The sequence below is a fragment of the Hippopotamus amphibius genome, chromosome 13, assembly GCF_030028045.1.
Source record: "Hippopotamus amphibius kiboko isolate mHipAmp2 chromosome 13, mHipAmp2.hap2, whole genome shotgun sequence".
Lineage (NCBI taxonomy): Eukaryota > Metazoa > Chordata > Mammalia > Artiodactyla > Hippopotamidae > Hippopotamus > Hippopotamus amphibius.
In genome coordinates, this window is record NC_080198.1 from 26,985,907 (window position 1) to 27,008,775 (window position 22,869).

At 44.1% G+C, this 22,869-nt stretch overlaps 1 protein-coding gene across 4 annotated transcripts in view; it reads right to left on the reverse strand.

The window, feature by feature from the left end:
- The window catches only part of PTPRG (protein tyrosine phosphatase receptor type G), a 690,680-nt gene that overhangs the window by 152,923 nt on the left and 514,888 nt on the right, over positions 1-22,869 (reverse strand). For all 4 annotated transcript variants that reach the window (XM_057705084.1, XM_057705085.1, XM_057705083.1 and 1 more), the window contains exon 6: positions 9,696-9,762. In XM_057705084.1, the coding sequence (XP_057561067.1) occupies positions 9,696-9,762 (67 nt within the window). The remainder of the gene's footprint in view (positions 1-9,695; positions 9,763-22,869) is intronic.

Genomic DNA, 22,869 nt, shown 5'->3' on the forward strand with positions numbered 1-22,869 from the left:
GCCCATCCCTGTAAAGTGTATCAAATGGTTAAGCAGTGACCTGACTGGGGTATTTACATTGTCCCAAAATAGACATACCACTGTATGAAGGCAACGCTATTCGTAGACCTACAATAGCTACCATTTAGACAAGGCAGGATTGACACACTAATTCTGTAAAGAACCACATAGTAAATACTTAAGGCTTTGCAGGCCAGAGAGTCTCTGTCACAACTACTCTGCTGTTACAGTGTAAAAGCAGTCATAGACACTAAGTAAATGAATGGGCGTGGCTGTGTTCCAATAAAACTTTATTTACAAAAACAGGCAGTGCGCCAGACTGGCCTGGCCCACAGACTGTATTTCCTGAGCTCTGATTTCAAGGACAGTGGACACACACCAGGCACCCTTCCTTCTCAGTACTTTCCCTGTCTTAAAGCATTTACCATTAATACCCACAAGGCAGATACTTTCATAATCCCCATTTTCCCAGGCGGGAACCTCAGGGACAAAGAGACCCAACAATTTGTACAGGATCACACAGCTCCCAAGCTGGAGAGCCAGCATTCAAACACATGACAGCCTGAACTCTGAAGTGCTGGTCTAGATTCCTTGTTCAGTAAGTGTTCCTAAGGGTCAGATTTCGAGTGAAAAATAACAAAATTCCATTTCTCTCAAAATATTCCATAATGCAGACTTCTCATAAAAATCCATTTCAAAGTTCCAACTGCTTTAGTGTGTGAACACATGAGATGACTCTGCAGGCAAACAACAGTCTCTTTGACCTTCAGAACTAAGAATGGCATGGCCCTGAAAAAAAAAAATTCCTCATGAGATTAAAAATTTTCCAAAGGCAGAGGAAATCGTGTTGATGATCTTACCCTCAACACCGAAACTAGCACTGATTAGGCATGTGATGGATGGAAGGATGGATGGACTCTGTGATCAAAGGGGCTTAAAGTCCACTTACACAAAACAGGCAAGAATCCCTCAAACCCCATCAACTCATCTCTGCCCAGCCTTCTTTTGTTGCTGGATTATAATAACACAGACAGCCATTTCTGCCTAATAGTTTACTTTGTTCCAAATGTCCCTGGTGCTAGGATTTGTCTTCTTTCAAAGTCCACGCAAGATATTTTTCAGATGCTTCAGCCATTTAGTCTTAGAAAGTTCACGCTGAGATCTTACTTCCAGAGACAATGAAAATGGTGCTAGAGTGATGATGAGAGTGTGGTCCTCTTAAGTATTTCTTCACTTGCCACTTCAAATCTTTACGGTGAGCCTCAATCAATCAAAAGACACAAATGGTAACCCTGGCCAAGAACAGAGCGAGAGATGGCCTGGGAGTAACGAGTCAGTCTGAAGTCATGAAAACCTTGGCTTAAGTCACCTAGACACTGCCTGCCTTACTTGCCTTTCTGTATAATGGGGGACATGAAAGCTGTATCTCAGAGGCTTTCTGGAGGATTCAGTGATACCTGCCGGGCTAATTACACCCTGACCTGATGCAGAGCCAGGATGCACCAACACAGCAGCAGTGAGGAGCCTTTGTTTTCAGACCTGTCACCTGTCACCCTATCCCCTTGGTTTCTGATTTCTTTTTTCTAAATTCTACAAGGAAGTATTGGCTTACAAAGTCATCACTTAATGATACAATCCCAAGGCAGCCACAGTTCTTTCTTTGGTCTGCAATCAATTTGTAGCGAGAACACACAACCTCTCAGGGGTACTTATGATAAAAAGTTTGTAAAATAAACTGTTGTCACTTTCCTCTTTGTTTGCTGTGAGGCCACTCGGTACTTGAGGTGTCCCAGAGGAAAGCACTGCCTGAATCTCTGACTTTCTAACGCTCATCACTGTCTTGACTGTGACATGTAACACACACGCAGAAAGGTGCACAAACATAAATGTACTGTTGACCAATAATCCTAACGTGAACCCTGGAGTGACCATCGCTCCAAACGGTGGACACCTGCCACCGCTCTGGGCTCAGGTGTTCACCACATTCCCACGCAACCTCAAGAATTAACCACCATCCTCTGTTTTCAAATAATCATTACTTCGCTTTTCTTGCAGTTTTACCACCTGCACGTGCACTCCTAAAGAACAGAGGTCAGGTTTTCCCATTTTTTGAACATTTGAAGAATATCTTCTGTATTCTTTAGGCCTTTGCCATCACTTTACAGTTTTCAGATGCGCCCATGTTCGTGCAAGTCACAAGATTCCATGCACTTCCACTGGGGTGAATTGTTTTGTTGCATGACTATGCTTCGCTGTATTTATCCAGCTTGCGAACAGCAGGCACCAGAGGCATTTCTGGGTTTGGGCAGTTAGGAGAAACAGTGCCACAGACGTTCTCGTACACAGCTCCTGGTGCACTTTTATCTGAGTTTTTCTAGAGGACATGCATAGCAGTGCGACTACTGAATCAATTTGACTAGACACGGCCAAACTATTGCCAGAAAATCTGAGCGTTCCCAGCATTCATATCCTTGCCAACACTTGACACTGTCAGGACTTAATATTTGACTATCTGGTGTGCGATGCTAGATTATTTTTGAGCTTTGTGAATGTATTATCTTTGAGAAATTACTGTATAATATACATGGGCCACTCTTTAGTTTGCAAATAGTCAACCGCACAAATCTAAGGGGACAGTGTGGTAAATGTTCATATTATATTTATGTAAATCTAATCATCCTCCAGATCAAGATACATACATATATATATATATATTTTATTGCCCAGGAAGATTCCCTTGAGCCCCTTCTCGTTCAGTGCACATGCCCTCTCACCCCATCACTCTGACTCTTATCACTATAGATAAGCTTTGTCTGGTTTTGAACTCTGCATAAAAAGAACCGTGCAGTAAGTACTCTTTTGTTGTTGTGTAAATCAAGTTCATCATTTTACACTGCTGCCCAGACATAGAGAATGGACTTGAGGACGGGGCAGGGGACTGGTATGTAGTGAGAGAGTAGCCCTCACATGTATATACTACCAACTGTAAAATAGATGGCTAGTGGGAAGCTGCTGCAGGGCACAGGGAGATCGGCTCCGTGCTTTGTGACGACCTGGAGGGGTGGCATGGGGGGGGTGAGAGGGAGGCTCAAGAGGGAGGCGATATGGGGATATATGTATACATACAGCTGATTCACTGTGTTGTACAGCAGAAACGAACACAACATGGTAAAACAATTATACTCCAATAAATATGAAAACGGGGGAAGGAAACGGAAAACAAAATAAACTGCTGCCCACTATGCCCTCTTATGAATACACTAGAACTTGAAGATCTAGGCTTCCCTTGGTGGACACCTGGGCTGTTTCCACTTTGCGGCTATCACACACAAAGCTCCTGTGTACAGGACTTCTTGTAGCCGCTTCTCTCAGGTTTATACCTACACGTGGAACTGCAGCTCAGAGGGTGCGGCACATGTGTAACTTTGGCAGCAATGGCTACATGGCTTTTGAAAAGGTCGCGCCACCTGCATCCCCACAGTGTCGTCCTGGAGTGCCAGCAGTGCCATGCCCCAGAGCTGGTTTCTTTTAAAATCATGGATTTGTGGTCAGTGATGCAGTGGCCATTGACAAGACAAAGCCTACCCACTGCCTTAGAAGGAATTCAGGTTGTTCCATGACTAGCGTCTCTTCCCGGTTAGTCTTGATTATAGAAACCTCAATCCTAGCAGGTGGGATGTGGAAAAAAGAACAGATAGGGACACACCAGCTTTCACCACCAAATGAAAACACTTGGCTGGGTAGTCACATATATTTGCAGATTTACTTTATTACCTCCCTTTCTGCTAGATGCCTGGTTTGAATCTAGCTATTCTAGGGCTTTGTCCATAGATCTGGTGAGTTGATGATGACTGTCCCAGGGCAGGGGGAGAAGATGGGTAGAAAATTCCCCCAAAGTGAGCCCAGTGAATAAACTAGTCAACTGGGTGAGGTATTCTGCAAAGAAAGTTTTGATCTTTCATAGACCCAACTTCTATTGGTGAGTTTTAACAGAAAAAGCTTGCAAGAGCCTCATTTTGTGACATCACTACAAGGGCGTTCTCAGGTGATAATGTATTTGTACTTTCACTGATAAGCTTCTCAGAAGAGCCTGGGGAGAGAGGATAGGGAGAAGAGCCATCTCACTCTGACTGGTGTCTGAGGCAATTTCTAACTGACCCCCTTACATTTCCTGTGAAGGAGGAGGATACCTTCCTGCTCACTAAGGTACTACGTTCAGCAGAAGAGGAAATGACAGCAAGCAAAGGGATGAGAAAAGAGGGACAGGGACCTCCCTGGTGGTGCAGTGGTTCAGAATCCGCCTTCCAATGGAGGGGATGCAGGTTCGATCTCTGGTCGGGGAGCTAACATCCCACATGCCATGTGGCAACTAAACCCACATGCTGCGACTACTGAGCACGTGAGCCACAGCTAGAGAGCCCGAGGGCCACACTACAGAGCCTGCCCACCACAACTGGAGAGAAGCCCGTACGCTACAACAAAGAGCCTGTGCACGGCAACTAAGACCCAATGCAGCCAATAAATAAATAAATACATACATACATACATACATACATAAAAAGAAAGGCAAAAAGAAAAGAGGGACGGATAGTCAAACAATCGCTACTAGCAAGTTCCCTTCCAAAAACCAAAACTGGATCTTTCTTAGAAGACTGACATGAGGGGGTGGTTCATTTCCATGCCTTTCTGACAGCATTCTAGAATAGGTGCATGTACATACAGCCTGCTGGATTTTCTTTGGGTGGATATGATGAAACAGAATAGAAAGTAGATAATCCAAAAACTTGAAAGAAAAATAATATACCCTTTTTGACTGAGAGAGGACATATATAATGTACATCTCTGAGCATTGGTCAATTGGGTACAAACTACTTATAAAGGAATTGGTACATTTTTATACCAATTCACATGTAAGTTTTTTTTTTGGATGGGTTTTGAAAAAATTTGAATTACACTAGGTTCTTTGAAACCAATATTTCTATCAGGTGTGGCTACTTGCAAGTCCTGGTTCTTATATACAAAAAGCATTGTGAATGAATGGGTCAGAGCAATGAATAAGATTCACAAGTTCTTTCCTCTCTAGGGGATGCTTGGTGGTAGTGTAAATAAAATCCCCGATTAGATACATTTTAGTGCTTCCATCTATGGCCCAATGGACAGACAGGACCAGAATCAATGGCAAATCACCTCTCTTCATTCTATTTATATTTCTTCATGCCTGAGTTTGTAAAAATCACAACTTACATAGAAAAATGAACACCTAAGAAAGATCACTTTCTGCTGCCAAGAGGTTTCTAGCTCTCTCTCCCCAGCACAAGAGAAGCAAAGCCCCGGAGCTCAGAGTCTCGAACATGCCACCTTTGTGCTGGCGCTGTTGGGGACCTTATGCTCCCTTCTCTGCCTGGACAATCTCTATGCACTCTTTCTGTCTTAATGGTCACTTTGCGATGCCCACTCTGTACCCCAAAGTCTGAGTTAAATCTACTGTTCCCCACTCTTTTAATGTAATTACATGCTTAACCATATGTCTCTCCCAAGTGTCTATCAACTCAAGGAGGACTGGTCCGTACTGGCTGTGCTTTCTCTCTGCCTAGGTTCATGGTGTGCTTAGACTAGGCACTTCATAACCATGCACGAAAACAAGCAGTGTCTCTAAGAAGCTCTGAGCATTTGAAAAGTGAGAGGACCACGTCATCAACTTTTAGGCAAGGTGACGCGGCAAATGTCTTTGGAAGGAAGATGTGAACCTCTGGGCCAGCCACGGGAGGCACCCCTAAGATCTTCCTTCTAGAGACAAGCTGCAGTGAGGAGGCTTGTTAGCTGCTGTGCGTTCAGGCGGCACCTCGGTGCTCGTAGGGAGGCTGCTTGCACTGGGATGCTCTAGCCAACGACCACACCTGGTAGGGCTGGGCCACTCCTGCCCAACAGAGGACTCCTCTCTTGGGCAGTCTTGGCTCTGGGGTTCTCCAATGGCCGAACTGAGACTTTCTTGGAGCTGCCTTCAGCCAGTCCTCCTAGCTTCCCTGTCTTCAGAGGTGTCAGACCTGCACTGGGGTCCCAGTGCTCTCCCCACCCACTGCTGCTCCCCCTCTTCTTTATCCTTCCCTGGCAGTCCCTCCCTGACCAAAAGCTCGCCTGCACTTAGAACTCCATCTTGGTGTCCTGTTCACAGAGGACCCTAGTGACCAAAGGCCAATGGTTGGCTGGTGGGACCAGATTCCTCATTGTCATTTCAGCTAAAGGAACACAGAAGATTCTTCCTATTAAAAAAAAAAAACACAGTCACTTAATGAGGAATTAATATTCTAAGATATGATTCCCAGAGCTGAAGACATAAAAGCCAACTGTGAACTGGAACAGAAACCCATATTGATTTTTTCTTTGTACGCATCTCTATCATCGTTCCCAAGCCAGGGATTCTGTGAAGGGCATGACTGTTTATGTCCCATCACATTAACAGATCATTCAAATCCCTCATCAGACCTTCAAATGAAAACGCTTCTAGTTTCAACCAAAGGGGTTTTTTTTTTTTAAAGCAATTTTAGATGTTCATTCTCTTTTGGAAGAATGACAGAAGTGACGAGATGAGGGTTATCAAAACGACTCAGCAATGACCCCCGAAATGCGGGCAGAATCAAGTTTCCAAGACATTATCATACTTCTTTCTCTTCCCCATCAAAGCAAAGCCCATGAGGCCTGTAGTCCTCCTCCTCTTCTTCCAATTTTATATTTTGATATTTTCCACCTATTTCTATCTTTACTCAACACACTCACTTGGATAATTGTACTGAGCATCTATTAGTTGTTAAAGCCAGGTGGATTCTGCCCTCATGAAACTTACACTTTAGTAGGTAATATAGGAGTAAATATACAAATAAGGTTATTTCAGATACTTTTAAGTACTTCAAAGAACGAAACCTAAGATGATGTGACAAGGAGTGATGGGCATTGGAGAGAAGGTGGGGAACTGGATAGAATAATTATGAAGGAATTGTCTGAGGAGGTAAGATCCAAACTGAGACCTGAAATAGAGGGAGACAGCCTTGCTCTGAGCTGAGGGAAAAACCCTTCTAGCAGAGGAAACAGAAATAGCAGATGCAGAGGCTGGAAAGGGTAACATTCCGAGCAGGCTGGAGGGAGAGGGGTGGTACTCACTTCCCTTCTGGGTCCTTGAGGGCTGGCCTGTGTCTGTCTTCACCAGGGATCACACCTAGCGGGTGTGCAACACTTCAGCTGAATAAAGAAGTGAACCTTCTCAGAGAGGCTAAAGAGACAGCCGTAGTTCCAGCTAGTGAGTGGCAAAGCCAAGATCCCCACTGCAGCCTGTACGGCTCCAAAGCCCACGCTCTTTCCACCTTAAGGCCCTGATAACGTCTGCACTGGCGCGTGGAGGGAATTCTCTCCCAGAATTGCTGGGACTTCCTCTCAGGCTAGGTTGCTCTCTTTGCAGAAGCGACTCTGCAGTTCCTCACCTCAGCTCGGCACACAACTGGCGGCCCTTTGTGCTGTAAGTTTCTTAACATGATCAGAATAAAAGCCAGACATCAGAAACCTTGATCTGAGCTCTGGAACGGGGCACGAGAAATAATTCAAGGAAGCCCCTGGGCGATGCCAGCTGCAAGAGCCCAAACCAAGAGCAGACTTTTACCAGAAGACTAAAGTTTAATCAAACATACCCACAAATAGGAATGCTCATGTCTTCCTGTCAAATATCAATGATTAATGAATACGTTCACTTGTGTATTAAAGAAAAAATATGCCCACCCCTCCCAGGGGATAACTATTTATCCTTTATATTGAAATAAATGTTCAGTTCTAAAAATTCAAAAAAAAAAAAAAAAAAAGTGAACTTCCTTTGCAGGTAACTATTTGTTGCAGGTTTCCTCTGACATTTCAATTAGGAGGTAGAGTTAGAGTTGACACCACATCCTGGGCATCTCTGCCATCCTCCCAGTAACAGGTACCACATCCCTACATATAATGACCTCTTAGAGGCTAATTGTGGATAATGAGGGAGGATAACACGATTATGCCGGCACACAGCTCATGAACCAACTGATCACAACACAGCGAGTTTACTGAGATTAGGGGATCTGTGGGCTAAAGGAAGCCCACGGCTTCTGTTTAACATATGGAGTCTCCTGCAATGATCATTGTGGAAATGAGATTACAAAGACCCACTCAAATGCCATAGCTAAAGGAGCACTTCCTCTTAGCCTGAAGAAGAGGTACCTGTTTTCAAGATTCTACAACTCTCTGTGGGGTGATTGTGTTCAAATAGGAAGAAGCGTCAGGGGGGAAGAAGATCTATCCATCATTTAGTACATGTCAAAACCCCGAACTCATAATCTACACTATGGACTGCAATTTCAAGAAGGTGTCTAATCAATTAGGAGTTCCAGGGGATCTTCCGGGAAAGAGCTCAGAGAACACAGCGTGTTGCCCATAACAGCAACCTTCTGTGGGCTTCCGAGGCTTCCCAGAGTACAGTGCAAATTTCCCACACCCACCACTACGGCTACCAACATCAAATCACAAAGGAACAGACAGCCCACGTTTTGGCAAAGGTGTTTTCTTCCTTAGGGGAAGTGTCCATACCACCCACTTTCCAGCTCTGTGTAAGGGGTTTTCTTTAGAGGCACAAACTGAAATGGAGAAGAGATGGACACTTCCTACAGTGAAGACCTCGAGGGGGGTGTTTTCAGTCATCTAATATTTCTACTTTCACTAGGTTTATAACTGTTACCTGCTGCATGATCGAACAGTTGTAAGAGCAGATCAATGAATCCAAAATCCTACTTGCTTTAACGGAACACTGAGAACTGCTTTTGTTTCCCTGAGAGAAAGGGGGGAAGATGTTTGTTAAGTTCTGCAGAGTTGGCTAATGTCGAAAGACATCCTCCCAGAAAGGTGTGAAGATGTTTTATCACAGCTGTGGAGATGAAGGGGAGATTTATTATGGTTACTAATTCCATTTCTGTCAATGTCTTTGGAATTCTAATTAGACTATTAAAACTTTGCAAATCATTACATTACCTCTCGACTCCACACCTCCCTGTGACAAGGGTACTTTTGAAATTAGAGGATCCTGATGTCATAGGTAATGATGCATTGCCGATAATAAAGTTGCAGGGAAATTTCTCCAATAAAAAACAGTTCGGTAAGACAGACCCCATCTATCTTACTTTCCCTCCCCGTTTTATGCTTGAGGATAAGATGTCTGCTGCTCAGAACACAGCCTAGCATTTTCCATCCTACCAGCTGATGGGCCTTGTTCACGTGCAGCAAAGTTTAACGACTTGTCATGGCTACTTAAATTCTTCCCCTACCTCTGAGGGGCAAATCAAGAAATTCATAAATGAAAAGTTACTTGAAAAGGGAATAATTTTAGGATAGATATGAGGCAGGTGGCAGGTTCAATGCGTATGAATGGTACATCTTAGGGCGTTCTGATTTATAACATGTGCATTCCGAGTGGTACCTGAAGAGTAACAAATTGCTTACTGTTAACCTAGATCCATTTGCCGGTAATAAATGGGTGTGCTCTTTACCCATCAAATAATGGCTCTCATGCCCTTCAACATCGGAGGATGAGGAATGGGTGTCACGCTACGTCCTCTGCGAGATAACCCATTCCTTCAGGGAACCTTAGCCTTTCACATCCCAGCAAAAGGAAGTGCGCACAGCTTACTTACCGTGATGTACGACGCCCTTCAACCCATGGATAATAGGATCCAGCGCAGAATTGTCCCTTGGACTGACCTATATGTAAAGGAAACACGATTGGTTAAATCTATTCTGGCATCAGACACAACAGTCTCAGTTTAATCTTCTAAAGAGAAGGAGGGGAAATAGACGTTATCTAGCAAGCTGCCTGGGTCTCTCATACACCATGGCTCTCACCAAACACAGGAGATTTGTGACATCATAAAATCAAGCGAGGAAGTCTAAATCAAAAGAAAGAAACGTCTCGGAATACATTAGAACAGGAGAGAAATACTGTAGTGCTAGCAAAATCTTAAAAAGCAAGCAGACTTTCCCCTTGCTTTGTTTTATTAAAAGCAGACCCCAGTTGGCCAAAAAGTCATTGAAAGTCATCAGAGAGCAATGCATCATCGACTGAATATTTTAGTCTCTTTCTGTAATTGTGTTTTTTTCTTCTTCTTTTTAGAAATCTCTTCTCTGCCAGCCTACTCTCCTTTTTAAGGATCCCAGTCCATGTGCCTTAACTTATGCCCAAAGAGGCATTTCTAAGAGACACTCAAGCAGGGGAAATGTAGAGAAGAAAGGAGCACGAAGAGACAGTGTCTCCAACCTCCATTTCCCACTGGAGTTTTTTTTTTTAATTTTTCTTTCTTTTTTTTTAAATTTTGGCGGCGCCACATGGCTTGCGGGATCTCAGTTCCCCAACTAGGGACTGAACCCGGGCCACAGTAGCAAAAGTGCCAAGTCCTCATCACTAGACCACCAAGGAACTCCCCCTCCCCACCCCCAGGAGTTTTTAAATCCCCTGATATGTCAAGCCTCTTTGATCTTGACCCTGACACTTCCCCCCTTCAACTTCTGATACTACTCAGTGTAAATTCTCATTCTTGTCCTTTCTAGAAGATTAAAATTCCACCAGCACCTTATAATTTTGGTTTTTAAGTTCTTTCTTTTAGACACAAATTGAAATAGCTACAAATGAAATGCTTTGCTTTCAAATAACTCAGGAGTGGAGAGCAGGGACGCAAGCGGGATAGAGATGCACCAGGACTGGACATTAATCAATCATTCAGGATCTCGGGTGCTGAGTATCAGAAGGCTCATGATACAATTTTCTCTACTTTTGGTGTATGTTGAACTTTTTCCAAATAAAGAGTTTCCCCAAATCCATTACCTATGGTCAGCATATCTCCTGAAATTTTTTTTCCCCAGGAATGTTACATTTAATCCACTTCTAACATAATAAAGCTGAGATTCTGATGAACCTTTCCATGTATACCAAGACCCAACTTGATGTTCCCTGGTTCATCAGGAGGAATCCAGGACCATCTTCGGTTAGATTTTAAGGTAACTGTAAAATGGCCACATCCCTTCCTCCCTTATAGATTCTCCCTGTCTGGTTGCCAGTCCCTGTTTGCTCTCTAATGATGTCATACTTCACACATTTTTTTTTCTCTCTTCTGCCTCAGCGTCTCCAGGTTAAAGCAGTGGTCCTCAACTGGAGGCATTTTTACCTGTCTCTCCACCTCCTATTCCCACCCAGGGGACATCTAAGCATGTCTGCTGACACTGCCGGCTGTCACAAGTAAGGGTGGGGGGGGCAGGGCTATGAGCATCAAGTGGGTGGAGGCAGGGCTGCTGCTAAACTTCCCATAATGCTCAGAAGAGCCCCCCCCACAGCAAAGAATTACCTGGCCCATGATGCCAAGCATGCAGAAGCTGAGAATGAAAACCCAGACGGGATGCTCTAGGAGTTAACAGTGATTACCTACCAGTATCTGGAGCCCTGAGTTATGACTAAAGTCAACACAGGTGTCACTGTGTAGGGGGCTATGTTTACAGGCTCATCAAATCAGGTGGAATTTGGTACTGCATCGTAAACACAAGTACAAAGAAGAAAAAGGATCCGTGTATCAGATCACAATGATGGGTTTCTGGAAGTTGCCGTGAGTGTAGCTCCAAAATTGCCTGAGAGGAAGCTCAAGGCAGGGATTTAATACACTGGTTGAAGCCCAAAACATTTCTCAAAGGCAAACATTCACAAAATGAAAAAAAAAAATCATATGTGCACCACAGCATAGATTAATCAAAAATTTTAAAACATGACCAAAAATGGAAACACAACTCAAGAACACAAGATAAGAGAGTCTACCAGTAAATGGCCAAACTTCAAAAGTGATAGAATAAAATAAGAGCCCAGAGAAATATCAAAGTGAAGCTATGGGCAAAAAAAAAAACCAAAAACCAAAAACCAAAAAACGGTCTCCCCTCTCCCCTGTCCAGATTCAGTCTGTGAGACATGTTAATGTCAGTTCAACTACCTGAAGTTACTCTAATGTACGTGGCAAATGGCAAGATGGCCACAAACTCCTGCCATCCCACTCACATGCATCTTGGCAATGTGATTTGCCACTCCTCCCATCCAGAGTGCATATCAGCTTCTCCACTCTTTGAAACTGGGCTTGACCACATGCTTTGGCCAAAGGGACATTAGCAAACATGATTCAGGGAGAAGCTTATATAGGGACTCAGATGTAAGGGTTTGTCCTCTCTTGTTAACTTCTGAAATCCTGAAAGCACCAGGTGAGGAACGCCAGGCTAGCCTACTGCAGGATAACAGATCACAAGGAGCAGACACATGCAGTCCCAGCTGAAGCCATTCTAGACCCACGAGCCTGCCAACTACCAGATAGGAGAGTGAGTCCATTTGAGGCCATCCAGCCTTAGATGAACCACCTGCAGTCTGCAGAGACCAGCCAAGCTGGCCTTGACCAGAAGAACCAAACAACCAACCTAAAGGAACAAAATAACTGTTGTTTTAACTAATTGGGATCATTTATTACAGAACAAAATTTAGCTGAGCTTCATGACTGTGTGGAGGTGGAAGACGGGGACAGGCTAGAATATCAGAAGTTATCTTACCTAGTACACTTTGCTTATTTACGGTTTCTCTTGAAGGTTTCTCAATGAGATGCCACCATCACAAGACAAGACACATGAGTGGATTGATGTCAACCTGATCAACTCATGTGCTTCTACAAAACTGTTACCCTTCCTCTACCATGGCAACATTTCACAGATACTGATTTTTTCATACCAACAGTGGGGGTGGGGGATGTTTTGTAGTCAAGGGGACCCTTTAATGCATTTAGTCTTATCTGATGATGTGAAAGTTCAAAGAAAGTGTTCCTCATCCTCTGTGACTTATATCTACCAATAATGCTTAGGCAAAAGGAAAATAACCTGATAACCTAATCCACCTTCAACTTCTGGTCGCTTCTGACTTCTGCTGCTTCTGCGTCTGATTCCTCAGGCCTGGTCTCATTCGAGCTCAAGAGCCTGAGCCTAGATTCTAAACAATCCCGAAAATGAAAAGCCTTCTACAATGCCCATTTACCTCTAGAGACTCCATTGCTGGTTTATATGGTTGGAGTTGAGAAGACGGACAGAAAGAGAGAGAAAAATAGAGATTATTGGCTGGTCAAAGTAATTTACTACTAACACAGAGCCTACTCTCTAGTTCATGTCTTGGATCTAAAACTCAGGGTTAGAACCCAAAGAGCATGTTAATAAGTGGGTTTGTTCCAGAAAGGCACAACCTTAACTGAAATAATCCCTTCCACTCACTGCTTCAACCAATTTTCCACTTAAAAAAATTTAGGAACATAAGCTAAGCAATTTGGGCAGCTTTGAAATACGTCTACAGAGAAGGGGCACAAGCAACTCTTGCTTACATTCTGGTCTCTCCCAGGGTGGAGGAGGCCAAAGGTTGGGGAAAAAATGGAATTCTTAGGGCTTCAGTGTTCTCACCTGTGAAATGGGGATACAACCTCATAATGTTATGAGAATGAAATGTACGAAGCTTGAAGTATAATGCTGCATACAAATGCAACATTCAAGAGCCGTATGTGACTGGGCAACAACTTGACTCACACGTTCAAATGTAAATGAATGTCAAACGACAGCTATTTTATCCCTGAGACTTCTCAATGTACTCGGCTCTAAAAGCAACACCTCCTCAAGTGTGAATTTCAAAGATCCAAATGTATGTTTTATTTGACATCCACTCAAATTTGTAATGTGCTGCTCCTGCTAAAGCTGCGTGAGGAGTTTTCCCAGCTCTTGAAACTTGCTTCCTTCCACTTTAAGATCAAAGGAGTTATGCAGTTAATACAAAGAAGGCAGCAACTGCACAAATGAGCTTAAAAATGGATGAGAAGAAACGGACACCTCTTTCCCTGCAGAGTTTGTGCTTTCATTGCAAAACGTAGCTTAGGGCACCTCCAATTCAGAGTAGCTTTCACGGCATTAGTCAACTCCAAAAGGACGGCATACAGATGTGACCGACGGCTCTGAATTAAAGCTTTTAAGTTGTCTTTGGGTGTAACCAAAAGACGCAGGGACATCAGCAATACAGGAAACCATGACATGTAGGTTTGGGCGAAAGGCCAAGTTTATATAAACACTGATGAAATCTAAACTTCGTAAAATTTTCTTCCCAAATAATAGCCATAAGGATTCAGCCAACTATCAATTTAGTAACCAAGTTATCAATGATCTCTAGAGATGTGTCTATAATCCAGGTTCTACGGGCAGATACGCATTTATTCCTGCTTGAAGCAGAATGTGGAGGCAGAGAGGCCCCTCGAGACTGTGTGTGCCCGCATTCGGATACGTGCTGCCGTTTACTTTTCCTGTCCACTGTGCCATGTGGCCCTTGACTTGGATCCTAATAATCTTCAATCTATCAAGTCCTGGCCATCTGCTAAATAGGATGTCCAAGACAACCCAGTTGCCTTGAATCCAGTGTCGCCAGCTGCTCCTTTAGTCCTATAAACGTCATACCCAGCCAATGTCCTCTTGTGGGAAAAAGGATTTATGCCTGCTGAGGGTGAATGGCTACACCATTAGCCATGGCTGCAGGGGAAAGTGACAAACAGCAGGACTGTACACTCTGCATGTCCTTCCTGAATTGCAGAGGTGATGATCCATCCACGCTGATGGTTAGCAGGTAACTGTGTATTCAGACGCTGAAGTGTTTCTCAGGTCAAGGGCAAGCACTTCTTAGGAGACCTGATTTCAGATCTGATTCCTCTCTTCTCCCACAGCCCTCACCTAAAGAGTCATGTAGCAAGGATGCTGCAGCTTCTTGCATTCTGACTCCAACACCTTGGGTACCACTTACTGGGTTTTGGTTCCAGTTGCTAGCAAGACCTTCCTGGCAAAAACCATTCATAACTTGGCTATTTTTACAAAACTACATTTCAGTTAAGCCTTCTCCAGAGACAGAGCACCAAACAGATTCCTTTATTAATAAATTAAACGCTTGTCAATAATTTCAAAAATATGTCTATGTTCAAGAAGATAAGAGCATCAAACTACTAACCACTGATCTATACTGAAAACATCATTCTTTGCTTGGCTCTTCTTTTTAATACTCACAAATACGACTTTTCTTTTTGTATACCCTATTGTCAGTTTCTAATGCAGAAATTTCTTTTTTCCCTTTTGATATCCCAGTAACATCTTCTATTCTCTCCGGACTGTTGCTGCTGCAGTGGAATTGCAAAAAGTAGAATCAGAGGTGTCAGTGCATCTAGCACCCCAAACTGCCATGGAATACAGTCAAAGAGAAAACAGAGACACAATCTAGAAGGAGTCAAGGCCAGTGAAGAAGGAGCTGTGTAAGGATGTAGGACTTTTTATGAAACAAAGGATTTCCGTCCCCCGATTAAATAATGGCAAGTAACCGAGTATGGATTTCTGGCCAGGAGTTTTGGCTTGACTTCAAATAATAAGTTTCCAGAATCACAGTTAAGCCTAATTTAATGGATATGCAAAACAACACAGATGCATCTCACCAGAGAAGGAAGAGCTCTTATTAGAGGGGAAGGTTACAGTCCCGTATCATCATCTATTTTCCAGCACTTGACAGGGCACACTCCTGGGACTGGTTTCTATCAGCAGGTGAGAAAATTCCTAATTCCTCAGCCACGGGAAGGGATTCATATGAAAAAGCAACACAATTATAAATGCTAATAGGATTCGCCTGCCTCACTTTCAGTGGAACTTAGGCATAGACATGGCTTACTTCCTGTTTCATAATATTCGTGAAAACTATTCAATTCACAAGTTATGCGTCTCCAGAGAATTGAGATGCGTGGACAGAGAAAGCCACGGAAGAAATGAATTGAATGCTCTTGGTCTGCTTAAACTGACCTTTCTCTATGCCTCTGCCATGACCTCTCCAGCTCACCAGGGGATTTACCACTTAACTGTTAGACTTGGCGTGGAGAAGTCTATTACTGGAAACACCAACCCAGCAGGGCGACAGCAAGGCCCAGTAGCAAATCTGCAAAACTGCAGCTCTTGCCAGCAGCAGGCTTGCCTATTGTCAATACAAGCGATTTCTCATTTTCATGAGGATCAAACTGCCCTGGGCTGGGTATACAGGGCCATTCCCTCTGGTTTTGGACCCACTCAACACTCAATTTCAAAGCCAAAGCAGAGGAGAGGGAGGGAATGGGCAGACTGGGGCACCTGGCAAATGGAACTTCCATAGGGGCCCACATGGTGATTTTTGTCCTTCTTTGTCTTTTTAATGCACTCTCAGAGCCAAGAAGATAGCGGGAAAGCGATTACAGCAGTTCAAGACAGGGTCCCAGAGCCCGCCTGTCCCATCCCCACCAGTCTTTTCAATGTAAAGGCTGCTCTTGAACTGGGAAGAAGCAAAACAGAAATGCCAACCTAGCAAAGTATGACCTAGAGTCTTAAGCTACAGCGCCAACCGTTTCACACAGATATGGTCATGACCTTTGAATTAAAAAAAAAAAAAAAAAATTTGGGAAGCCTGGGTCAAGAGAAGCTTATTTCAGGTTCAGTGACTCACCTGCAAGTTTCTCTTGATTGTGTAGCAATGCTGGACATTGTTGACTTTCTCTTGTTAATAATCCTGCCATGCACTGAAAAGCCCCAACAATATCAAAGGCTTGGGGGAGAAAGCAGAGCTTACTGTTTCCACCTGTAGCAAGTGACTTCAACTCAAACACATTAGATGTGAACTCTCACCCTTGCTCTTTCATTCCCTCCAAGCAAAAAAGTTGCTCCGGGCACTCCATTTACAAAAGACTCGGAATCCAGAAAGCAGGATGTGGGGAAGGTTTTAGATCCCCACCATGTATACAGCAAGAAAAACATAGGAGACAAAACGTATCAGATCAAAGGGGTCGCCAGATTGATCCTTCCCTTGAAAAAATTCCTCCTTAGGAGTAGGTAAGGTCATCATTTTGGATAAACCTTAAGTCCAGTAACCAGGCATCCAGATGGCATTATGAAGACTATGTAAATACCATATATAAACTATGAAAACAAACCTTGCCCATCTTATAGTTACAAAAAGAGTATGTGGTGGGGGTAAAAATGATAGGATGTCTTTAGCCCAAATCATTAAGAACCCAGCTCTTAGGCTCTTTCACTCAACAAATAATGCACGGTCTACTGCCTACTGTGGCGGGCTGACTCTACGATATCTCCCAGTGATCCCAGACTCCAGGCATTCAGGCCCTACAAATCTCCATCCTTTGAGGGTGGGCTGATCTAATGGCCTATTTGAAACCAGGAGAATGACGCAAAGGCAAAGGGAAGTCACTTCTATGATTAGGTCATAAGAGATTCTTATCTCCATCTTGCTAACAGACTGCCACTGCTGCCGACTTGGCTAGCACCCTTTTGTGAAGTAAACAGCCATGCTAGAGGGGCATGTATGGTGAGGAACGGAAGGGAAACTGAGGTCCCCAGTAAAAAATCCCTGGAGGAACTGAACTCTGCCAACCACCTAGGTGGAAGCAGACTGGATCCTTCCCCTGCTGAACTTTCAGATGAGACACGGACCCAGCTGACACCCTGACGGCAGCCTTCTGAGAACCCATGAAGCAGAGGGCCCCCAGAAACTGTGAAATGGTAAATGCGTGTCGTTGTAGCCTCTAAGCTTCTAGTAATTTGTTATACAGCAGTGGATATCCACATGTCAAGAAGGGGGCACTGGAATGTGATACGGGACAAGTCATGGTGCTTCTCCTTACAGAGCTGAGAGTCTAGTTCCAGCTCCCACAGAGGGGATGAGGGCTCTGGCTTCCATAAAGAATCCACACGTCAGGTGCTTCCCTGGTGGTCCAGTGGTTAAGAATTCGCCTTCCGATGCAGGGGACATGGGTTCGATCCCCTAGTCGGGGAACTAAGATCCCACATGCCACAGGGCAGCTAAGCCCACGTACCGCCACTACTTAGCCAGCGCGCGTGCCTCCACGTAGAGCCCATACGCTCTGGAGCCCACGTGCCACAACCAGAGAGAAATCTGTGCACCACAACTAGAGAGAAGCCCACGCGCTGCAACAAAGAGCCTGTAGCCTCAATGAAGAGCCCTCATGCTGCAACTAAGACCTGACACAGCCAAAACTAATATAAATAAACATTTTTAAAAAGTCCACACTTCACCATTGTTCTCGCTCTGCATCAGCTATTAAAAGGCAGTTCCCATCCTTCCGCATAAACCCTTACCCCTCTTAGACCTGAGCTATGTTACATCGCAGCTTCTAGAGTTTGAAGGGAAGCGATACGTTTCGAATCCAAGTTCCAACCAGGAAAATGTGGCAAAAATAATCAGCAACCCCCAAGTAGAGCCAATAATCATTGATAACCAACTATGGGGCAAAGAGTTTTCAGCAGCTTTTTTGTTTAAACAAACAAAGAACACCAGCAAGTTGCGGCACCAAACCTAACGCCTTAATGAAATCTGTCCCTGGGCAAGGTGTACAGCAAAATGCACAGGCGAGCACAGCTGTTGTTTCTGAGTCATAGCAAGCAAGCCTAGTGCAAACGAATTACACACTCCGATGCTTTTTTTTTCCTTCTAGAGGGGGTGCTTCTACGTTGTGTTTCATGTGGCGCAGTGAAAGATTGCTCCTAAAGTGTAGTCTCTGAGGAGTGATTAAATATCAATCCACTCTCCCAAGCAATACCTCACAGGGCATTTCCTACTCTAAACCATGCACTCCTGGGAGGGCTTTGGTGCCTGATACTGTAAGGGGGCCTTACACTCCCTGTCACCGTCCTCTAAAATCAACCTGGTAACTCTTCTAAACATCCCACTTCACCCACCAACAAACCAGTGAAACTATTTTCAACAGACATCATTAAAGCTGTCAGAATGTCTGATTAAAGAGACTTCAATCTCTTTGGTAAACAACGTTTTAGGGGGATACAAAAAGATGATTTAAGTGAACAAACGTCTTCAAATCCACAAATTAAAGAAATTCCCTTTGAGTAAGTGATACGTCTAAACAAAGGCCAGCCCCACCTCCAGGAGGACACAGATCAATGCTAGCTGAACAGTTTGGCTTTGTATTTAAAATGCACCTGAGTTCCACAGAGGATAACATGAAATTGCAACAAGGAAAGACAAATTCTTTCCCAGCAGGCCTTGACTGATAGAGCATGCCATTTGTAGCAGAACAAAACAGAAAACCAGAAAGTTTGTTCCCAGCGATCACTGCCTCACTGGGCCAACTTTCTCTCCTTTGAGAAAATAATATGACTTCTTCATAGAGCATGTAGTCTACTTATTTAAGCAACAGCACTCAGGATTTTTCAATTTCTCCAGCAGCTCAGGTGGAATAAATGGCCCCAGTCGGGTAAGTACAGGTAACATTTAACCAGGAAGAAGCTTATCTTATAAAAACTGCCAATGACAATAACCTGAGAATAGGTCACTCCTTAAAAAATAATGCAGACGGGTCTTCCCTGGTGGCGCAGTGGTTAAGAACCCGCCTGCCAATGCAAGGGACATGCGTTCGAGCCCTGGTCCAGGAAGATCCCGGAAGCGGTGGAGCAACTAAGCCTGTGCGCCACAACTACTGAGCCTGAGCTCTAGAGCCCCTGAGCCGCAACTATTGAGCCCTTGAGCCACAACTACTGAAGCCCGCACACCTAGAGCCTGTGCTCCGCAAGAAAAGCTACTGCAATAAGAAGCCCACGCACCGCAACGAAGAGTAGCCCCCGCTCACTGCAACTAGAGAAAGTCCACGTGCAGCAACAAAGATCCAACACAGCCAATAAACAAATTTATAAAACAAACAAACAAACAAAAACAATGCAGATGGATCCCCTGTAGCTGAATGTGATGAACTCACCTGAAACAGCACCTTGGGTTTCTAAGACTAGTGCAGTGGTTAAGTGCAGAGTTTCTGAAAGCAGGTTGGTAGACCCAGGTTCAAAACTTAACTCTTCCACTCAACAGCTGTGTGATCGTGGGAAAAGTTGATTGCAATCCCACTGTGCCTCAATTTCCTCATCTGTAAAATGGAGATCACTCCCCTATAACCTCACGGGGTGGTTAAGAGGATCAAATGAATGTTTAGCACAGTGACTAACATATCCAAGATCTTTACAGATGTAGGTATGGCCACTCTTTCCCCAAAGAGGCACCATGACCGTCAGGCACACACACACACACACACACAAGATGTAAATACGACTCTACTTCTGCTTACAGACAGACCAACAGTTTTGGGGTTCCAAGTTAAATTCAGCCCATCATGACCCTTCCAACGCCACGCCAAAATTTCATTTCAGTAACACGGTATCATCTTTCAACCTAGTAGACCAATGTCCAAAACATGGAAGTATTTTGATTCCTCTCTTTTTGGCCACACCTGTATATGATGCATCAGAAAGCCCAGAAGGTTCTACCTCCTTAACACAAACTGAATTTGTCCACCATCTCTCTCCAGCTCCTCCACTCTGACCCTAGCCCAGACCACCACCACCACCGTAAAGGTAACCGACCCCAACCACCTCACCTAACTGGTTTCCCTGCTTTCTTTACTGCATCCTCCAGGAAGTCCTTCTCTACGGAGCAGTTACACGGGTGGCCCTCCCCTGGCTGCCCACTGGCATCACTTCTAATCAGCTTTCAGAGAAAATCAGAAACAGACAAGAGTGACCAAGCGCTATTCTGAGTGACCTGAGGTGTGGCCTGGGTGTCGGCGTGTTTAAAAGCTCTCTAGGATCTGGGCACAGGTCACCTGTAGATTCTTACTGCACAGTAATGATGTTGTATAATAATTCTTTTTCCTCCCATGGTTCACTACAGTCCAGCCTCATTGGGCTCCCTCCTCTTCCTCGAATACCCCGAGCATTTCATTGCCTCCAGGGCTTGGCCCCGCTGACCCTCTGCCGAGAACGTTCTGCGTTCAGCTCTATGCAGGGCAGGTTCTCACTTTTCAGACCTCATTTCAATGCGACTCCATCAAGAAACCTTCCCTGAGCACCCATCCAAAGTGGCCCGTCCCATATATTTGCTAACCATCACTCTGTACTGCTCCATGCAAGCACCAGTCTCTGCTGGTCAATACCTGAAGGTCAGGGTGCAGCCCAGGTGGTCAGTGCATCAGAGCAAATCCAGGTGGCAGGGTCCACGAGATTCAAGCAGGTCAGAGGTCCTCATCCCCTCCAACTGTCACCAAGGCACCACCTGTAACACCTGCTCTCTCACAGCACTTACTGCACTTCACTTTAATGACCTATTTAAACACCTGCCTCCTGACTGGGCTGAGGGCGCCTTGAAGGCAGGGCTCATACCTTCAATGACAAATTGAAATTATAATGGAATAATCACAGTTCAGGCATATAAAAGTAGAATTGGGCTATCACTGAGGATCTGGTCTCAGATACATCCCTGCATGGCTGAGAACTTGAACTTTCTCTGAACTGTATCAGACCCACGGACCCTAGCAAGCATATGCAGAGCAACACCTGCGAGCTGCAACCTGATGGTCTCAAGGTCTCCCCCTGTAACTATGCAACCATTCTGGACCCCAACAAATCCTTGCTTAACAAGCACCCTTACTTCTTGCCAGCTCCAGTTACAATTCCTGATAAACAATGCATGTAACTAATTTTAATCTTACCTTTTTTTTTTTTTGCCTTTATAAGCTTCTTCCATTTTGTACCCTAGCTAGAACACAAGTCAAGTGTTTCTTGAATTTGTGTCTCCCAGGCTGCAGTCCTAGCAAACCCCAAATAAACCCCTTTTTATTCACTTGGGTCCCCATTTCTGAAAATGTGGTTAACACTTTATTTAATGTTGATTTTATATTACCAGCTCCATCTTAGTGCCAGCATAGAGTAGACGCTAACAAATGTTTGTTTTCTGAAAAGCAAAACAGGTGGCTATTACAGAGTTGAAGAAGGGGAAAGAAATAAGGAAGAAAGAGTCAAAGAAAACTTTAGCCAGGGTATCTAGATAGCTGAAAGAATTCTGGGATTTATGTCCAAAGAATCTGATTCAAGTCCTGGTCGTATGCTGGCTGTGTGACCTGAGGTAAGTGACTTAATCACTCTGGGCTAGTGGATGATGAGTCACGCTTCCCAGATGAAAGAACGTGGCTGACAACAGGTATTACTCCCCACACTTGTACAGACCAGATATTACACTGCGATGGGCTTTGGTTTTATTTTCTTTGAAGAGACTCTGGAGGTTTTGAAAGTCAAAAGTAAAAAACAAATAATAATAATGAGAGTAACAATAATAACAGGAGGAGAAGAGAACTAATAAAGGACTGCTAAAGCAGCCTTCCTGCTTTCTTTTTAAATAAGATCATAATTCTCTCCTAATTAAACATACACTCTTCAAAGTCATGCTGCCTTGGTTCAAAGCAAAGTTCCATCACTGATGAGGTACGACGGGGGTCAGCAAACTACAGCCGTTGCGACAGTCTTACCCACTGATTGTTTTTGTAAATGAAGTTTTATTGGAACACAACCCTGCCCACTGGTTTACATACTGCCCTTGGCTGCTTTCACACTACAAGACAGTGTGGAGCATTTGGGCAGATACCTCACGGCCTGAAAACGCAGAAATATTTACTATCTGGCTTTGTAGAAAAGTCTGCCAATCCCAGCTTTAGGCAAATCGATTACTTAATTTCCCGTAAGCATCAGTTTCTTCAGTCTATGAAATGGAGATACTAACAGTATTTCCCTATTAACAGAGCTGCTGAGACAGTCAAATGAGACAAGCCACATAAAATACTTAGCCCAGGGCCAAGCACATACGAAGAATTCAATAAATTTTGAATAGTAAATATTTTTTGTTAAATTATCAGT